We start from the raw sequence: 19,686 nt of genomic DNA, 5'->3' as shown, positions 1-19,686 counted from the left end.
GCACCAACAATATAATTATCTCTTTTATTTTGTATTTACCTGCAAATACAGAACAGCATGTCACAGTAATCCACATAACTTATTTCAAAAAACACAAAAAACTCCAGAGGTGATTCATTTGTTACTGGTGAGCCCTTGGGAACCACTGGCCTAGGTGACAATAGATTTCCTCCTGGAGAAATAATCTTTGGGTTTGCTGGCAATCAGTATTAAGAATTTATAAGGGAAGTGTGACGTTGTAATAACCTTCAAATGACGTGAAGAAATGTAAACACCTACTTTACAGGACTTTATACTTAGGGAAACAGAAACTTTTCAAGTCTCATTCTGAGAAACTCTGCCATCCTAAAAAAAGAAAGGTATTTAACTTGGCATTGTGGATCCTGGAAAGGAAGAGGTGTTTTCTTTAAAAGAAACAGTTTTATAGTTGGTTTCAGCTATTTTCCTATTCTGAAAAGAAAATGCATCAGAACATGCAGGCAGATCTTATTATTACTGTTCACAATAAGGGCAATGTCTTAAATTCTGAGAAGACAGCTCTGTGGCCTTTCTCCAGAGACTGGTGAACACATCCCTCTCAAGCACTCTTTCAAAGCCACAGTCTGCACATATTTGTTGAATTTAGCCTTATGCTTCCCCATCAGTTTCGAACTGCGTTTTCTGATTCATCAAGACAACCAAAGAATGTACAAATGCCTATAATTTCATGAGTCAAGTACCTAGCTCTAAGTTGCTGACCTAATGGTTTAAAACATACTTTCTGTCCTCAGTGAACTCATATGAGCAAATACACATGAAAAAGACTGCAGGAAAACACAGTATGCTCAAGTGACCAATGAATGGTGCAATATGCACCGTTGTCTTCATTCTTCTAGAATGTTGAAAAGAATTTATGGAGAAGGCAAATTCCTTCAAAAACAAAAACAAAACTGGAACAATAAAGCCCAGAGGACATGTCATATTTTAGGCAAAGGGTAATGGAAAGGACTTGGAGCAAATAGACAAGTTTGACTAAGAAAAAAATAAGAGTAATTCAAGGAGACCACAATCTTTTAGAAAGCAAAAACCAAGCTAAGACAACTCGATAGGCAACAGCAACCATTTATAACCATTTACACACTCGTCCTCAACATGAGTGATTTTTCAAAAAGATTCCTAGAGATGCCCGGCCGGCATGGCTCAGTGGTAAAGCATCGGCCTATGAACCAGGAGGTCATGCATGGTTCGATTCCCGGTCAAGGCACATGCCCAGGTTTTGGGGTCAATCCCCAGTAGGGAGCATGTAGGGGGCAGCTGATCAATGACTCTCATCATTGATGTTCCTCTCTCTCCCTCTCCCTCTCTCTGAAATCAATAAAATCATATTTAGATACTCAGAAACCTAAGCATATACGTTCTTTTTTACAGGCAAAAGGAAAGAAACCATTATTTGTACAGTTGATCCTGGAAAATATATGGAGTTTGTATGATGCTGTCTTTTAAATGCCGTATTTTAAAGGTAAAAAAAAAAAAAAGATTCCTAGAGACAATGATTTACTACTGATTTAAAACTACTCTACAGAAAGAAAAACAAAGCTATGATAAGTAGGTAGATGGGGAGATGCACGAAGTGTGAATAGAGGAAGGATCCAGACATCAATGAAATGACCCGCTTCTGAGAACAAGAAACCAGAATTAACTCCCATTCAGAAAGTATCTCAAATGCAATGGCTTTAGTGCAGCCAGGTTCCTAACAAAACTACGCATAGGCATTGGAGATGAAATTGCATTTTTACAAAAAACAGTCCAACAAAAACAAAAAATGAGGAAAAGAAATACTTTTTCTTAGAATGGGTATTTTTTTTGTTAGAATCCAACCACTACTACTTCTCATTTACGTAGTGCTCTTTTATGTACGTCTAAAGATTCTTACTGTCATTTAATAACCCATCCACTCAAATCCTTAAAATAACCTGTTAAAATTCATCCTTTTGTCCAAATAAAAGTTCCTATTAAATGGGCTCTATTCATTTTTGTCAGATAGTAATCAATTTACCAAATGCCAATTGGGTGCCAAATTTTGAGATTGTCTAGAGTAGTTCTATTATTACCTGTAGAAGTGGTATAACTTATATAATGAAGGGTGACGCAGGCCCACGACCCTTTAACTGTGTACAAACTCGGTTTTCTAATGTCTCCGTTGGCGAACATTTCGGGTTACGAACGCCGTATACCTGATAGGAAATGCTTTGGTTTTCGAACACACCTCGGAAGTCGAACATGCCCCTCGGCTTCCGCTGAGGGCAGGATCCTGAGGCCTAGCCGGGGGTTGTGGATCCCTGTTTTCAAAAGTTTCAGAACTCGAACGGGCTTCCAGGAAGGATCACATTCGAAAACCAAGGTACCACTGTATCTCAATAGCAGAGGATTTTCCTAACATTTGACAGCAAAACATGACTTAAACTAGTGTGAGGTCTTTGCAGCCTTTAATCAGCCTGAAGTGTGAATACATTTTACTGCAGGAATACGAAAGTGTTTGGTTGGGGGGTTCTGCTACTGCTTGTGGCTGTTATGTATACACACCCATTTTACTGAATTTACTATGATTCCATAAGCCAAGTACCTACCTCTAAGTTGTTGACCTAATTAATTTAAACAGAGTTCCTGCACTCTGTGAACTCATATGCAAGGAAAAGGTAAACACACATTAAAAAAGATTCCAGAACAAGACTGGATGTTCAAGTGGCCAATAAGCGGTACAAACAACAGGCACTGTTTTATCACTCCTGGAATTCTCAATCTAAAACACATCTGGATTTCACAACAGCTTTGATTCATCCATCACAACTGAAGGTAAACATGCTCAGGACTGTCAACTAAATCACGATCCTGCCTGGGAGGTGCTCCTTGGAGACGGATCTGATACTGAGCGGTCAGTGTTAAGTAAGCAACACCGATGCAAGGAGGTCTCAGTGCCAGGAGGGGACCCAGGGAATGAAAACTGGACAAGTCTCAGAATAAAACGAATTCTTCAAAAGTAGGGAGCGAAGGCTGCACACTGAGAAGAGCAGGATGAGCGTGCACCTTCTTTTTGGCAGAGCCTCTTCTCCTGAGCACCTAAGGTGTGAGGATCCACAGAGTTTGCTAGTTTTTCTAGATCCATTTCCTAAAACTGTGAGCCACAGAATGGGAGCCTCTAGAAGGCGCTCCAGGAAGACCAAAACCAGGGAGAGGTAGGATTTGTGGCTTTCAGGTCTCGGTCTTAAGCATACACTCCTTGACAGTATCCTCCTATTTGCAACACAGAAGTGCCTATCACTCAACTTCCACCCCACATATAAGGCCGACACCCTAATGGATGGCAGATCATGAAGGAGCTTGGGTCCCAGAACATCTGTGTGGATGGAGCTACGCAGCTGCCCACCTACCTCAGGACCAACCCGTGGAAGGGGAACAAATGTCAATGTTTTTTAAACAACTTTATTATTGGGGCCCTTGGCTAGTGTGGCAAGCCTTTGCCTAAAGATGTTGGTAAGGAAGCTACACCATGCACTCACCATCCCACTCCACCTAGGTTCGACAACCCTGTGTAAAAGGCAAAGGCCATCTTGGGAAAATCTAAACAAAATTGACATTCTCATCCTCAGCATTCTGTGGCTTTAGCCTCATAGAAATAGGAATTCATTCATTCAGCAAACTTCTGAGCAACTATAAAAAAGGTATCATGCTAATATACTAGGGATCTTAAAGCCAACAAAACCCTCCCTGAGTCAGGTCCTCTGTACTGCATACTATTCACCTAAAGGTTAAGCTCTAAGTCTTCTCTGTCCTGTCTCCAGCACTTTGTGGTGCCTTTTACATAACAGGCAGTCAATGAATATTTGTTAGGTGAATCAATAAATTCAACTTGTTCCCAATGAGCTCAGTCTAATGGGGAAACAGAGAAAACAACATAATAGAGCGCCTCTTACATCACAGGCATGCAATACGTTTTTTGCATTGATTTTTAGAAATGAAATGAATACATGAATATCTAACAACATAACGGCAAGTGCTATAGAGGGGCAGGAGGTATCAGAAATCAATAAAATCTTCCTGGAGCCCTGGCCAGTGTGGCTCAGTTGCTTTGGCATCATTCTGTGCATCGAAAGGTTGCCGGTTTGATTCCTGCTCCGGGCACATGCCTGGGTCGTGGGCTTGATCTCCAGTAGGGGGCGTGTGGGAGGCAGCCAATGGATGTTTCACTGTCACATGGATGTTTCTCTCTCTCTCCCTTTCCCTTCCTCTCTCTCTAAAAATCAATTAAAATATTAAAATAAAATCTACCTGGAGATGAAATTTACCATGAGTTTAAGGTAACCAAGTCAACAAGCAAAAGACCAAAAAAAAATAGAGAAATCCAGAAAAGATGTAGTGCCCAAGCTGTGTAAACATGTTTACTATAACAGGAACTGGGGGCAGAGTTCCAGCCATACAATGAACACAACCAGTACTCCTTTGATTTGAATACTATTGCTCCCGTTAATTGAGCTCAAATTGGAATTCTTTTCTTTAGCATTTGTATCACCCAACTTCAGTGATTTTCAACTGGTGTGCCATGGCACACAGGTGTGCTGCAAGAATTTTTAAAACGTGCAATACCTATTTAGTCGGGCACTGACCTCCTCTCTCTTAGATGGTCAAATAAAAAAATGACAACAGCCAACACAACAATAGCCACCCGGCATGAGTGAATCAAAATTATACCTTTTTGTCAGACTGGCAGAAAAATATACTTTTTGGTGTGTCGCAGAATTTTAGTAACTAGTTTGTGTGCCATGAGGTGACAAAGGGTGGAAATCGCTGTCCTGCTTGCTTAATATGAATTGTTTGCTCCCCCTTCTTTTACTTACAGATTTAATTTCCATTTTTAAATCTAAAATCAGGATTTATCTGACTTGTTCTAACAAGTCCTCTATCATATAATCAAAGAACCTCAAAGCTGGTAGGAATCTAAAATTTTTCTGAGAAATCACTTATCTTGATCAGTTATAATCAGATCTCTGCAATCCCACAGGGTTTTTATCTTTCTCTTAGGCACTTGATGTTTGGTCCTAGAGTGTCTATGCTAGCAAACACATTCTTGCTCTCCCACTAAAATGCATGTGCTTTTTTTTAATCTTTAGACTTCAATTTTATTTTAAGAGGCCATGTTCATTTTCTTCTATAATAAACTTAAAAGATATCCATCCACACAGTTGGTCAGATTTATTTATTCTCTAAGCAATTGAAGCATTAAATGATGACAGTTTTTATTCTCAATCTTTAATAACATATTCATTATACTTGAGATTGTTTAGATTTCTCATGGGGGAAAAAAACCCCAAAAACCCAAACATAAATCTTTATACTATCCACCTACCAGTTCTTCAGCACAATTTTAATTAAAAAAAGTTTACTAATCATTAATTGGACAATTTATATGACGTGGGCAGAGAAATATTAAGAGTGATTATAAAGTGGCCAGTCTTGTAAGTCAAGAGCTATGATCTCTGATCCATTCCTCAATCCACTTCAACATCTGATTGATACGATCCTCTAAATCTTCTGGTTTATTCCTAGGCAGCTGATGCACTATTTTCTCCTTGTAGGATGCTAATGCTTCTTTATAAAGAATTTGAAAAATCTCACTCTAGCCAATTTGGCTCAGTGGTTAGAGCGAAGGCCCGCGGACTGAAGGGTCCTGGGTTTGATTCCAGCCAAGGGCATGTACTTCAGTTGCAGGCTCAATCCCTGGCCCTGGTCAGAAAGTGTGGGGGAGGCAACCAATTGATGTGTCTCTCACATCGATGTTTCTCTCTTTCTCTCTCTCCCCCTTCCATACTCTCTGAAAAGCTAAGGAAAAAATATCCTCAGGTGAGGATTAAAAAAAGAAAATGAATTTGAAGAATTTCACACCGAACATTATCTTTTAGTTTCTTCTCATTATAACCTCTTGCTTCAATTTTGTACAGTACACTGTTATCTGTTTTCAGCACAGAACTCTATGAAGCGGCGTTCAGAGAAGAAATCACAGCTGTGGTAATCGACAGTAATTCCACCTTCACTCATTTGGTTTTCTAGCTCAACTACTCTAACTCCACCTAAAACGGGACAATCATACTCTTCATCGCAGCCTTCACATAACTGCCGTTCTCGAGCTCATCACCCATATGAATGTATTTCGGTCCCAATCTTGATGTAAGTTCTTCACCTTGTGTGGTTTTTCCAGGAGTACCCATGAGCAGGATGCTCAGCAGCAGCATGGTCCTCAAGCGACGACTCTGCTAGAATGCACGCTTTTTGTGTAGAACCCACCCCTCCTTTATCTCACGGTCCTCCAGTGCTCCAGGACCAAGGGCCATGCAGACTATCACCTTTCAATCCACCCTGTCAGCCCTCAAAGTCTCTGTGAAGTCCCACCTCTTTGCTTGTTCCTGGGGACAGCCTCACTGTCACCTTCAGTTAAGGTGAGTTGTCGCACCTTCTTTCCTAAGATCCACATGCATCCCCACAGGCAGAGCTGCCACACTGCTTTGTTTGTTTCTACTTCTGTCTCTTTCGTGGATTACGGTGGGATAATCCAAATATTTTTAAGAAATGAAACAAGTTCCAAAGAAACGATCCTGTCTTGAAGCTGCAGAATGTCTATCTCAGGAACCGTCAGCTGTTTTCCTGCAGATGGTTTAGGCCTACAACTACCCATGGCCTCTTTCGTTCCACCTTTGTTTCTCTGACGAGGATACTGTGCTTCCTGGAGACTTCCTGTTTGAATGGCCACGCGCTTGGGTGTTCAAACTCCCATGTGCCCATTACTCACCAGAGGAAGTAAGCGGGCAGCTGAGCACAAAGTGATGTAGGAACAAAACAGCTGTGTGTTAGCAGGAGGAACGAAAGACAGCAGGGATCTCGGCACTGCTGTGAATTTCAAAAACGAGGTCTATTTAGTCAGGCATGGTTAAAAGGCTGCTGAGTCAGAGCGCCAGGGGCCCATTTCATAATTGAAAATCACTAGAGATGTGAATAAGTCTGTTTTTAGTTACTGCCACGGAGTGTCACCCCAACTCCACCCTTCCTGACAGCTCCCTCGTGGGAACAAAGGTGCCTCCTCCATCTGTCACAGAAATGGCAACACCAACTCAAAAGTTTTCACGCAAAAATTCAACACCTATTTTATTTCCCAATCCAAAAAGGAGATCCTCCCTTCCCCAAGGGGCTTTCCTATAAAAACACAGAGATACACACACAGAACACACAAAAAGCAGCACAGAAAACAAGCCTCCATTCTCCAGACATCTGGAAAATATGTTAATTTCCAGAATCAGTCCATCTTTTGATATCCTGGTTTCACCATCCATGCCTTGTACCAGGATACAAAAGCTTTCAACTGGGCATAAATTTAAAACCAAAATCTGAGAATAGCTACAAAACTGAATGACCCTTGCCTGGCGAGCGTGGCTCAGTGGTTGAGCATCAACCTAGGATCCAAGAGATTATGGTTTCAATTCCAGGTCAGGGCACATGTCCAGGTTGTGGGTTCGATCCCCAGCAGGGAGCATGCCGGAGGCAGCCAATCAATGACCCTCTCTCATCAATGGTGTTTCTATGTCTCTCTCCCTCTCCCTCCCTCTCTGAAATCAATAAAAACATATATTTTTTTAAAAAACAGCTGAATGACCCCTAATTCCGCCAGGAGTTGATGTTATTTCTTGGCATGTGGCAAAAGTGCTGAAAATAGCAGTAAAGAAACCAGTCTGAGCCTCTAAAACAATCCCGATCAAGTAAACAAATTTTATTACAGCTGTGTTACAGATGTTCCCACAAACTTTCATCATCTGTAGTGGAGTTCTAAAAATTTAGTCTTCAATAGATTTTCTATTCCATGAACTTATCTAAAATACTATAAATTCGAAACTATATACAAGGCTGCTCTAAAAGTTAATCCTAGACACTCAACCCCAGAGAACATGACCCTTTCCCCATGAAGAGGCAATTGCATGGCCAAAGCAATAAAGTACACAATGTGGTCTCTACCTCCTCCACTCCCCCCATTATCTTCACCCTTAGCCCCTTGTTTCCTTCCACCTCCAAAATGAACACGCAATTTCAATGAAAATTCCAGGGTGCACGTATCTCCCAGATCATGATCTGGCTTTAAAGTAGTAATAATTTAAAAACTCAGTGACACCAAAACAACAGAAGTCATCAGTCCCATCAGAATAGGGTCCATGGCGAGCAGAAACCCCTGGGGGAGGAACAGCAGCACCGGGCTCAGGTGTACAGAGACAAGTATAAACCAGGGCAACTAAGCCCTAACTCCCCAGTCCCTGCCAGTGAACAGATAGTCAAGAAAACCTGTTCAACTCATTGTCCTCAAGCTGTCACTACCCTCTTTTCAAAAACTTGGAAATACAGTTGACCCTTCAACAACGGGGGGGATTAGGGGCACAAACCCTGGCAGCTGAAAATCCGTGTATAACTTTTGACTCCCCCAAAACTTAACTACAGCTGTCCCTCAGTATCCGGGGGGGATTGGTTCCAGGATCCTCACAGCAGAAACCAAAATATTTGCATGCTCAAGTCCCTTCTGTAACATGGCCTAGAGCAATGCATACACTCGGCCCTCAGCACCTGCGGATTCCCATCCCTGGATTTGCAATCATAGATCAAAAATCCTGTTTTTGATCCAAGGTTGGATGAGTCTGAGGATGTAAAACTGCAGATATGGAGGGCAGTTTTGTTATTTGTAAATAATAATAAAAATGTTTTATTGAAAAAAATTGGCATATAAGTGGAGGACCCACGCAGTTCAAACCCATGTTTTTTGAGGGTCTATAGTTAGGATCTTTACATTCTCTTTGAAGAGAGCTGATGGAAAAGTCCTGAGAAAACACTTATGCTTCTATATTTTACCAGCTGAGGCAATTTTAAGCCCAACACTTATCCCTCCAATGTAGCAATGGGTGTCATCCCACCCAACCTCCCCATCAGAAAAGCCACTGAACACGCACATTTAAAAATCATCAGTCACTAGGATGTGATATCACAGAAATACCATCTGTACTAAACAGGGCTATGAAGAAAGCAGAACTTAAAATTTAATCAGCCAACTCGCAATTGTAAAGAAAAGCCTATCCTAAGAATCTTGAGTTACAGAAGTGGAGTGTATAGTGGGGAAGCAGTCCAAAATACAAAATCTAAGTGGGAACTGTGACCCTGTTCTTTAGAGATAAAGTAAAAAAACAAACCAAAATAACCTCACTTTTCTTTTTTTTTTAATATCTTTATTGATTTCAGAGAGAAGAAGGGAGAGGGAGAGAGAGAGATAGAAACATCAATGACAAAAGAGTCACTGATCGGCTGCCTCCTGCACGACCCCGACCGGGGATCGAGCCCACAACCCGGGCATGTGCCCTGACCTGGAATTGAACCGCGATCTCCTGGATCCTAGGTTGATGCTCAACCGCTGAGGCACGCCTGGCTGAGCTCACTTTTTTTTAAGGTATCTAAGAGTCCCCTGATTGAACCTTCGCTCAGTGATGCTGTGGGGGAGACTAAGGAGGTATAGATTAAATGACAGATATGTAGATCAGATAGATCAGATAGAATTAAGAGATTTACAGAGTAACTTATACAGAAACCAAGGTGAAGGGAGTCACGCTGACAACAGTAACAAAGAAATCTCCTAGGACCACAGTAATTATCAATCAATCATTAATAAAAGGTAGACGTATTCAGTTAGTAAACTTGAACAACAAAAAAGCATGCATGTAAGGGTTAGAATTTACTTGGAGCAGAGGGGAAACAACCTGGAGATGGGCCTGGCTGCTTTATCTTCAAGGATGTCAGATAACATAAGCAACCTGACTAAATTCAGCAATTCTCAACAACCAGAGAGGAGTCATGGATAAGGCAGAAAGGAGATAAGGTGGCATTCCCCTGACCACCCTTCAGGAAATGGGGCATGAGGTACACTTTTCCTGTCAGGAGACACTGACAAAACCCAGGACCTCATTCTGAAATTCAATAAATTCCTTAGAGCCCGGCCGGGCGTGGCTCAGCAGTTGGGCGTCAACCTAGGATCCAGGAGACTGGGGTTCAATCCCCCGTCAGGGCACATGCCCGGGTTGTGGGCTCGATCCCCAGTCAGGGGTGTGCAGGAGGCAGCCGATCAATGACTCTCTCATCAATGATGTTTCTATCTCTCTCTCTCCCTCTCCTTTCCTCTCTATGAAATCAATAAAGACATATTTAAAAATAAATAAATAAATTCCTTAGAAAATCCTAGAGGCATTAACAGTTAAATATTTTAGAGCAGTATAAGTACCCCAAACTTAAAATTCTTCCATTGGCAACAAAAAAGTGCAAAGCCCTTTTAAAAAGAAGCAACCCAAAACCAGAGCTCCTCCAGCAGGGCTCTGTCAGGGACATCAAGCAGAGTTCCTTGATTTTAAGTTTATTTCACTCCTCAATTAAAGGTCTTCCTACAGTTCTCTCTCACTTATCAGGCCTGTTCTAACATGGTAGAGTAGCAAGGGCAGAATCTACCCTCAGCAGGTCTGGATTCCAACCTAAACTCAGCCTGTCTGACCTCAGAGAAGTCATGAGTCAGCTTATATTATTATTCCATAGGAGATATAACAGTAGTTCCCAAAATTGTTTTAAAGGATTCAAAGAGGTAACCAGGAGGCCCTCAATGAAAGGTAATTTACTTTCTTTTGCTGCCTAGTTTTCAAGATCCTCATCACCCCAGAACCCATCCTACATGTCTCCTCTACTCCATGAAGAGCAAACAATGCCTTCATCATTATCTGGTTACTATCAGGCCTTTATTCAACCAACTCACCCCTCACCCTTCCTGGAAAGTCCTCCATTAATGTCCACTTGGGTCTTTTCTTCAAGACCCAAGAAGCTTTTCCTGGCTAACTTCAACCCACACTCTTCATTCAAAGGGCTTTGCAGGTACTCCCTCTGCACTTCAGAAAGTTTCCATTGAATTATTTTTGCTGTGCTTATATTGTCCCATTGATTTCCTGTACATGAATGTTGTTATCTCATCTCCTCAAACATATTACAAATTACTTAAGGATATAACGTTTCAACATCTATTGTTAGCCACACATCCCATATTACAATGGGCATAAATGAAGAATTTTCTCACCAGCTGCCTTATTTATGTAAGATCTTCGCATGCTAATTAATCAGAATCCCAATCCATTAAGCTCATCTCATTTTGAGGGAGTAGGTCTTTTCCCTTAGTTGTAAATACTTCATAAAATTTCATAAACTTCTCTAAGAAAGCCACACAATTCAAGCTTTGGACTACATGTCTTCACATTAGCTACAAGTAATTTGTGGGACATTTAGTTCTCACCATAGAAATTAAACAAGTTATATAAAAACCAGACATTGTAACCATGCACACACCACCACCTCACAGAGAGATTCCTAGAGAATTCCCTACCTGCAGCAAAAACCACAAACTTACCATCTTATCACTTCAAACCACAAAGCATCAACCAAAACCATTACCTGCTTAAAAGTGGGTGAGAAGAGAACTGCTCTTCCCACACTCACGTCCTGACTCTGCCTGAAGCTCACCTGGACGCTCTTCTGCAAGCACTCTCCATCAAAAACGCCTGACACTCAACTAAAGCCAGCTGGCTCACTTATCTGTCCATCCACTCAGCAAATATTAGTCAACACCTATTAATGCCAGCAACTGCTGGTAGCAAGTAGAAAGACAGTAAAAGAAATCATCTTAGATGATCAAGCAGCAGATTCTGTGCTCTCCTATTTTAAGCCAAAACCATACCAAAAACAAATGAAATCACCTATATGTTATTTCGCATTATGACTGGTTTCCTAATTTTTTTTATTTTGAGGAATTTGCATACAATGAAGTGCACAGATAGTAAATGCACACTTCCGAATCTGCATCTTTGTATATGCCTACGTAACCTCCACCCACGTCAAGATATAGAACATAAAGTTGGAACTATAAAGGAGGGGGGGAAAGACTGGTCATTCACAGTGTCTCTGGAAACAGTGGCAGGTGCCTCCGTGGTCACTGCCGTGGGCAATCATCCGGGTAGCAGAGACCTTCATGTACACGGTGATTTATCATCATGAAACAAAAGTCACTGAGTCCCCAACTCTATACAAGACCATTTGCATTTTTTATTTCAAGAAATTTTTAAAAATGTGAAGGAGGCTGATTCTGGATTAGTATTTCCAAGAACTTTCAAAACATAAGGAAACAAAGAATTTAAAACTCCAAAGAAGATTTTTTTTTAATCCAAGGAAGATAATATAACAGAAATCCAATGTTGCCCTCACTCGAACAGGAAACAGCCACACAGCTGGACACAAAGAGCAAAAGAAGGAAGCTGAGGGAATAGAACTCAGAACGTTTTAAAGGAAATCATGTAAATCCCCTAATTCATCCCCCAGCCTCGCCACAAGGTTCTCCTCCCACAGAGATCTGAGAGCGCATTGTCTAAGAGACAGATAAGCCTGCTTTATTTTATTTCATGAATATGGAATGCCCAGGGCACCGGGCTGACTGCCCCGTTATTTTAGGCTGGCCCCGGGGAAGAGCCCATGGAAAGAAAAGCAGACATACTTAATTAGTGTCACCACAGTCTGGCTCAATACTCTCAAACCTCAGGGACATTTCTATAAATGAGTTTTCTGGTAGCCCCTTTTAGCAAGCTGTCAATTTAAGCCCAAATGAGCAAACATCTAACGTTATCATTTCACAAGAAAGGAGATGCTTGCAAATCCCAGCAGGTCCCTTTTACAAATAAATCTTAGAGCAAGCAACTAAGGCAAGGTAAGGGAACCAGCACACAGGCATCCTGAAATTTCACACTTGGAAACTGATCATTGAAGATAAGGAGATTAATCCCTCATTTTTAAGCAAGCAATTAATGTTAGTTATACTGTGCTGAACTGAAGATGACTAAGTCTCTGATCCTGTCTTCAAAGACCTCATGGCCTAGAAGTGGAGAAAAAGAGACACAGAGTGGAACCCCTAGTCCCGCCAGGCCAGATTGTCGAACAGAAAGGGGAGAGAGACTGGGGAAGGATCTGAAGGTGGCAGCACCAGCAAGAAGCGTTCCAAAGCAAAGCAGCAGCCCTTTGAGCATTAAAATGACAAACTTGAAGCCTAGAGATCCAGGTCTAGATCCTAAAGTATATCATACTCCACTCCAAGGGGTCTGCACTTTATCCTAAAGGCTTCAGGAACCAGTGCACAATTTTAGCTGGGAAATGATGTCAGATTTGCATTTTGGAACCATCGCTCAATCTAGAGTGTGGCTGCCCAAATACCAGGGGCAAAACTGAGGCAGAAAGACCACCCGTTAGCTAGGAAGCTGTTGCGGTAATCCAGGTGAAATTCAATGGGGAGCTACAGTCAGGCAGAGACAAAGACAAGGATTCAGAGATGCAGTGGCTGGATATAAGAGGTAAGAGTGGAGTCTTGGGCAGATGGTAGTAAGGCTGGGTGGGAAAGATGGGGTGGAGTTCCAGCTGGCCAGAACTGACCCACCTCCCAGCAGTGGATCCTGTCTGCTCGGCAAACAGAGTAATCTTTACTGATGGGAGCCCATCAAGCATGGTTATCTGTCGTGGGAGACTTGGCCAAAAAAGACTGATCAAGAGCCTCATAGTTAAAGATTAGTCTGTTCATTAATAAGATATGGCTTTGAGTTGGGTAAGACGATGATGGGGGATGAACATCCCAAATCAACCATGTCCAACAAGTCTTTAGGTCTGGAGAAAGAGCTGGCCGGCCTGGACATACAAATTTAGAATTGACCAACTTGCAAACAGTAAATGTAGCCTTGAAATTAAGAGTTCACTCAGGGAGAGTGAGCAGCATTAAAAAAGGGATCCAGAAACAAGTTAAAAGGAATAGAGAGGGGCCAGGAGGGAAACCAAGAGAGTCCGGTATGTCTGAGTCCACGTGTACATGAGCCTGTATTTTAAAGCTGCCCTGGAATAAACTAATTATTTTGAGAGATCTGTTAGAGAACCTGAGTTCCAGGGGCCAGTGCTTTAGACTAAGGAGTCAAAACCTACCTCCACTGTGACTTTTGGCAAATCACCACCTCAGGATCCCCATCTTTGCCTGCACTGAGCTGTGAAAATCAAAATCAGTGACATCCTGGCGGCTTTATAAACTGTGAACTATTATGAAGGCACTCCTGATTTATTATTGCAATGGCACTACAACTGAGCACGAAAATTACACCTAACAGAGTACAAACTCCTGAAGGCGGGGCCTTCAATCTACTACACCTTTCTATGGGGTACTGTGCTATGTATTTAGTGGGTATTTAAAAAATGTTTGCAGGCTCTTTGGCAGTAACATGAGAATGTATGCACAGCGGGAAGGAGTGCATAGCAAAAGGCATATCCAACTTCCTAAAAGGATTTAGAAATAGTCAAACCTTAGCCCTGCCACAAAGGTGGCCAATGACAAAATTATTGGAAGGGGCATGGTGCCTTCCAGTTCCAACTTCTGTCCTAATGTGTGCATTGTTTTTCTGAATACTTTAGAAACATGGAGAAAGTATTTACAGAAAAAGCAGTGAACTGCAGAACCGGAAAACAAGGGCTTTGTAAAACTGTGTTCAACAACCCCTGGCCATTAAAGAAGAGCGCCTTCACCTCTCAAGTTGAAACCTGCAAAACGTAAATCAAGCCTTTGTGAGACAAACTAAAATAGTGTCCCCCCGGGGTGCATAAATACCACAGTGAAGTCACCAGAGTGAGCCATTCCCTGACACAGTCAGAGTCTACCTTGGGAAGATTTTCCTGGGGGGAAAATGCTGTTTGTTTCATGCTAAATATACACTCAGAGGCCCAAACAGAATAAAATGCAATATCCTTATATATCAATTATTCTGATTTAGACACACAAAAAGGATATTTAGACAGAGCTAAAAAGGCATCATTTAATCACTATTTGTTCCTAAAGCTTATGAGTAGCTTGGAAACGAATCTGGTCTTGGTGTAAATTTTAGGAGTTCCATAAACTTTGATTGAGTTGGTTTTATAAGCACTCCCTTAAATCTGTTTTTAGAAAGAGAGAAGGCTGCCCCTCCCCAAGATTAAGACCCAGTCTGCCAAGTTTCCATCCAAAATGACTATCAAGTTAATGAAAAGGGCTGTTTAATAAAAGGCAGATCCTCAGCTACAATCTTACTATCAACTACCCTACTGATACTGATAAAACCTATTATGACTTATTATAAAACACAAAAGCCAAACAACCAGCAAATTGAGTAATCCATACAGAAGTGAGATCTGGAAGTTGAAGGCAAAATAAGAAATATTCCTTTTTAGAAAAGGGTACCTCGTTGAGATCTCTCTCCACGACAGGCAGAAAATGCAGTTCTGGTTCCCACAGCAACTTTAACTCATTTTATCTGAGGACACACTGCACCCTGCACCCTGGATCACTGTCTCTGCTGCTTAAGACATGGCTGCTTCCAGAACCAAAGGTGATTTTCCTGGCTTTTGTACAAGTGATGATAATGGTACAATGATGTAATCTGTACTGTCCCCCAAAAAGGTACCAGTTAAAAATGATCATACAATTTTACATATATGAAAAGTTTCTGGAAGGTTACATAAGAAATTGTGCATGGTAGTCTCTGCAGCAACTTAGCAACTGGAGATGCAGGGACTCACTAGTTATTATACCTATTGTTTTAACTCACCATGTCGTGTGTTATTTTTACAATAAAAAAATGACTTACTATCTGTGCCAAAACACGTATGTTTCTTGCAACTACTTAAGTGCAACCTGACTTTGCTTATTTTAAAGTGTACTGTGTTTAAAGTTGAACATTAAAAGGGAGCCTAGAAAAGTGGTTGCCAGAATCAGTTCTTTCTCACTGCTCACTTCACGTTTCACATGCTCTGGAAGGGCAAGGCACAATATGCATCACTTGTTTAAGGGTATGTGAAATTTGAACTGGAGGGGAGATTTAATAGATGCACAAACAGTCATGGTACTTGAATTCATGGGAATAATTAGTTAGCTAGAGCTCATGGAGTAACTGGAGTGAGGGAGTGGATATGCTGAACATCATAAAGCCTTGCGTATTTGCCATAAATTACAGATCATAACATGCATGTATACATATATCCTTGTCATTTAAAAAGGGGGGGGGGGAATGAAAGGGGAGGAGGGTGAGATATTGAGACATCAACCCTACTGCAGACCAATCTCCCTCCTCTTCCCCACCATACACAATTTCCTCTAAGACATCATTTCTGATCCAAGAACAAGTACAATAAGTTCTAGTCAAGTTTTCAGAAACTGTCTATCTGAAAAGTTTAAAGTGAGTGCTTTTAGAGTTAATCACAGTATTCATATGAAAGCTATTTCAAATAACTTTTTTTTATACTTAGGAGTTTTAAACCCATAGCTTATGAACTGCATGCACCAAGAATATTATCAAAAACTGAAAAATCTTACAGCAATAACAAATCCAAACACATAATATTTTTAGAGTAAAAAAAGTCAGAATCCTAAGTAGGTGAACTCTAAAATCTCTTTTTACCTTTTAATCACCAAGACCCAGAGTTAATATATCTACCTCCCAGTAGCAGCAACCTAACTTGACTGATACAGTCTTACCCACCACATCATCTTGGCAACAGAGATGTAATCACTGAGTAATCTACCCACTGCTACAATCACCTCAAATAACCTTATGCTACACAGTACCCACAGCAGAAAACTCAGAGGCCAAGTCTGACAGCCCCACCTTTACCTAAATAAGAAGATTCTTGTTCAGAAATCTCTAGTTGACTCCCAGGCACTTTGAGACATCAAGGCAATGCCTTTGCTTTGAATTTTTTAATATTTGAAAATAGGTAACATAAGATTTCATGGGCATTCAAAATTCAACACAGAAACTTTAACAAGTCACAATTTAAACAAAAATAGCTGGATATAAAAGTAATCTTGGCCAGGTTTAAAAATGTAACACTTAGGAGAAAATAGCTAAAAAGCAGCCCCGTCTGAGACCCTATGTGCCTTGCAGTCTTTACAAAGGCACCTGGTTCCATGATACTGCTAGTTCTACACGTTTCCAATACCTCTAAAAAACTGAGCTCAGCACAGTTTACTTCTTCCATCTCTAAAAAACAGGTGTCTCAGAATTTCACTTTATGAACTTATTTTCAAAAAGTTTCATCTTCCTAATGCCTTGACTACAAGTGAAATGGTATTTATCACTACAAAGGTGCTAACTCTTGCTTTTAAACCACTCCATACACAGTAATTTTACTCCACTTTTCAAAGCACCTTTTGTAAGTCATATTCCTTCTCTAGCATCTTGACACTTCTATAAAGTTAATGTAACAGAGAGCAGTGGAAAGAAAAATACCAAACCATGACCAAAAGAACCACTTGCCTACAAAATGTCCCTTTCAAAGGCCCCCAAATAATGTCAATTGCTTTATAAAATAATCCTTCTTTGACAGAAGAATGGCTTGGTGCTCTGTCTTCTCTGGAAGTTCAACCCTACCAGCTATGGGTGAAAGGAAGGCTTTCAATGCAATGGGGGTTAAAGCTTCTACAAATCAAATGCTGGTTTCTCACACATTTGTTACTCTGTTAAACAACATAACAAATCATTTCCTTTGCTTATATATTTCAATGATGAAGAAAAACTTACCTAAATCAAACATGTTTGGTACTTTAGGATAAACATGCCCACCCTCATCCACCCCCAGCAATGAAGTTTTCTACACATCCCTTTCCTGATTTCCAAAAGGTCACTTATCCATGTTTCTACACTTGCTGTGAATCAAAGCAAAAGGGAAGACAGTAAGCAGAGCTTTTTTACCCAGGGAGAAAACGGCCCAGCAATTACAGTGAGTGCAGACACCTCCTTTCGTTGTCTCTGTATTAGGATTAGCAGTGAAATAGCTTTGTGGCCTTAATTAAGGCTAAGAACTGTAAAGAACAATAACTTTAAAAGCAAATTCCTATTCTAATTACATATAGCATTACGGGCCATAAAGGCATTTGCTCCCCTGAAACTCCCCAATCTCAGACCCCTTCCTCTCTAGCTTTCTCAACAGAGCAAAGAGCAAATCACCCCCAACCCTGGAGGGACGTTTCAATAGGGTAAAAGTGCTTAAGGTGGACGTTCCTGTCTCTTAAGGTGGACGTTCAAGAATGCGTTGTGATGGCCCTGCTAGGAGAGAGAAAAGCATGCGTGGGGATTTCTGATTAATGTTTCAAAAATGAGGGACAAACAGGGCCGAAAGGGTTAATAATCATGGGAGCGAGAATCCGGCTGAGTTAGGAAAAAAACCAGAAAAGCAAAGAGATGCTGGCGGGAAGCATCTTGCCCTCGCGGGACGTTAAGCGCTAGGTCTAGTTTGGGAGTTGGGAGAAGGGAACTCCTGTGTGGCCCACGCGGGGGCAGCAAGGCCCGCGTGCGGCAGCGTGGGCCCCGGCGGCTGGGCCGGGAGGACGGCCCGGCGCCGGGCTGCTGGCGAGCAGCAGCGGGGGACAGGGCTGTCACCGCTTACCCAGGTGCAGCGTGAGGTTGATGGAGTTGGGGTACTGCACCCCGGCCAGCATGGTCTGGCTTTGCCACCAGGTGGTGTCGGCCTGGTTGTTGTAGTCGGTCAGGAAGGCTGCCCCGTGCTGCAGGTGGGGCTGCCCGGCGTCGCACAGGTGACAGGACTTGGTGACTCCGGTCACCCCCGTCTGCACACAGTACTCCTCGGGCGGAGCTCCGCACGTGTTGGTGGCCACCACGGTCACGTTGAAGGCGGCGTTGACGAACTCGGGCATGCAGCGCTGCGGTCGCCCGCCCTCGTCCGTGCACTCGTCCATGGCTGCCCGGGCGCAGCCGGCCGCCGCGGCCAGCACGGCCAGCACCGGCCAGAGCCGCCCCCGGGGCCGCAGCCCCCGCGCGGCCCGCTCGCCGCCCCTCATCCCGCCGCCCGCGCGCTGGGCCACGGCACCGGCCGGGGCGCGTTCCTCTCGCCCGGCGGCGTCCCCGGGAGGCCGCTCCGCGGGCTGAGCTCCGGGGCCCAGGGGCTGGGCTCGCGGGGCGGGCGGTGGCGGCGGCTCTCGCTGGGAACCGGCGGGTGTGCGGCGCTGGCGAGGACCGTGCGGCTCGCCGACCACAGCCCCGCACGCCGCCTCCGCGCAGCCCTCACCCACCCGGGACACCGTCCGCACTCGGAGCCGACCCCAGACTTCCGAGCGCGTCCCCGCGCGCGCGCGCGCCCCCCGGAGGAAGGAGCAGGGGGTGGGGTCGGCAGGGTGGGGTGGGGTCTGGCGCAGAGCGAGCCAAGCCGGCCTCCTCTCGGCGGCGCCCGCGGCCCCCGTCGCTGCTCCGCCGTCCTCCCCGCGCCCTGGACTGCGCGTCCGCCCCGGCGACTCGTGGCGGCGGCGGGGGCGGGGGCACCTCGCGCTCGGCCTCGGGCCCGGGCCCGGGCGCGCGGTCGGCGGGGAGGAGCCTGGAGGGGGGCGAGGGGTGGGGGGCCGCGGGGGAGGGAGGGGCGGCGGGGCGGTGCATGCCGGGAGGGCCGGCGCCCGGCGCGGGCTGGGCACCGGGGTCCCGCGACCCCGCGTCCCCGGAAGACTCCAGGCTGGGGGAGGGGGGGTGGAAGTGGCCTTAAAGGCGCGACGCCGCG

At 43.5% G+C, this 19,686-nt stretch overlaps 1 protein-coding gene and 1 pseudogene across 1 annotated transcript in view; both read right to left on the bottom strand.

Annotated features, from left to right (window-relative positions):
- Window positions 1-18,979, bottom strand: part of LAMC1 (laminin subunit gamma 1) — a 98,526-nt gene extending 79,547 nt beyond the window's left edge. Inside the window, exon 1 of the mRNA XM_016224622.2 lies at window positions 18,568-18,979. Within this exon, the coding sequence (XP_016080108.2) occupies window positions 18,568-18,979 (412 nt within the window). The remainder of the gene's footprint in view (window positions 1-18,567) is intronic.
- LOC107546272 (adenylate kinase isoenzyme 6-like) lies at window positions 4,302-6,268 on the bottom strand (annotated as a pseudogene).
- Window positions 18,980-19,686: the final 707 nt, after the last annotated feature.

The sequence above is a fragment of the Miniopterus natalensis genome, chromosome 19 (genome assembly GCF_054644295.1).
Source record: "Miniopterus natalensis isolate mMinNat1 chromosome 19, mMinNat1.hap1, whole genome shotgun sequence".
NCBI classification, from domain to species: domain Eukaryota; kingdom Metazoa; phylum Chordata; class Mammalia; order Chiroptera; family Miniopteridae; genus Miniopterus; species Miniopterus natalensis.
The sequence above is the reverse complement of the archived record's forward strand: the minus strand, read 5'-3'. Positions and strand labels throughout refer to the sequence as shown.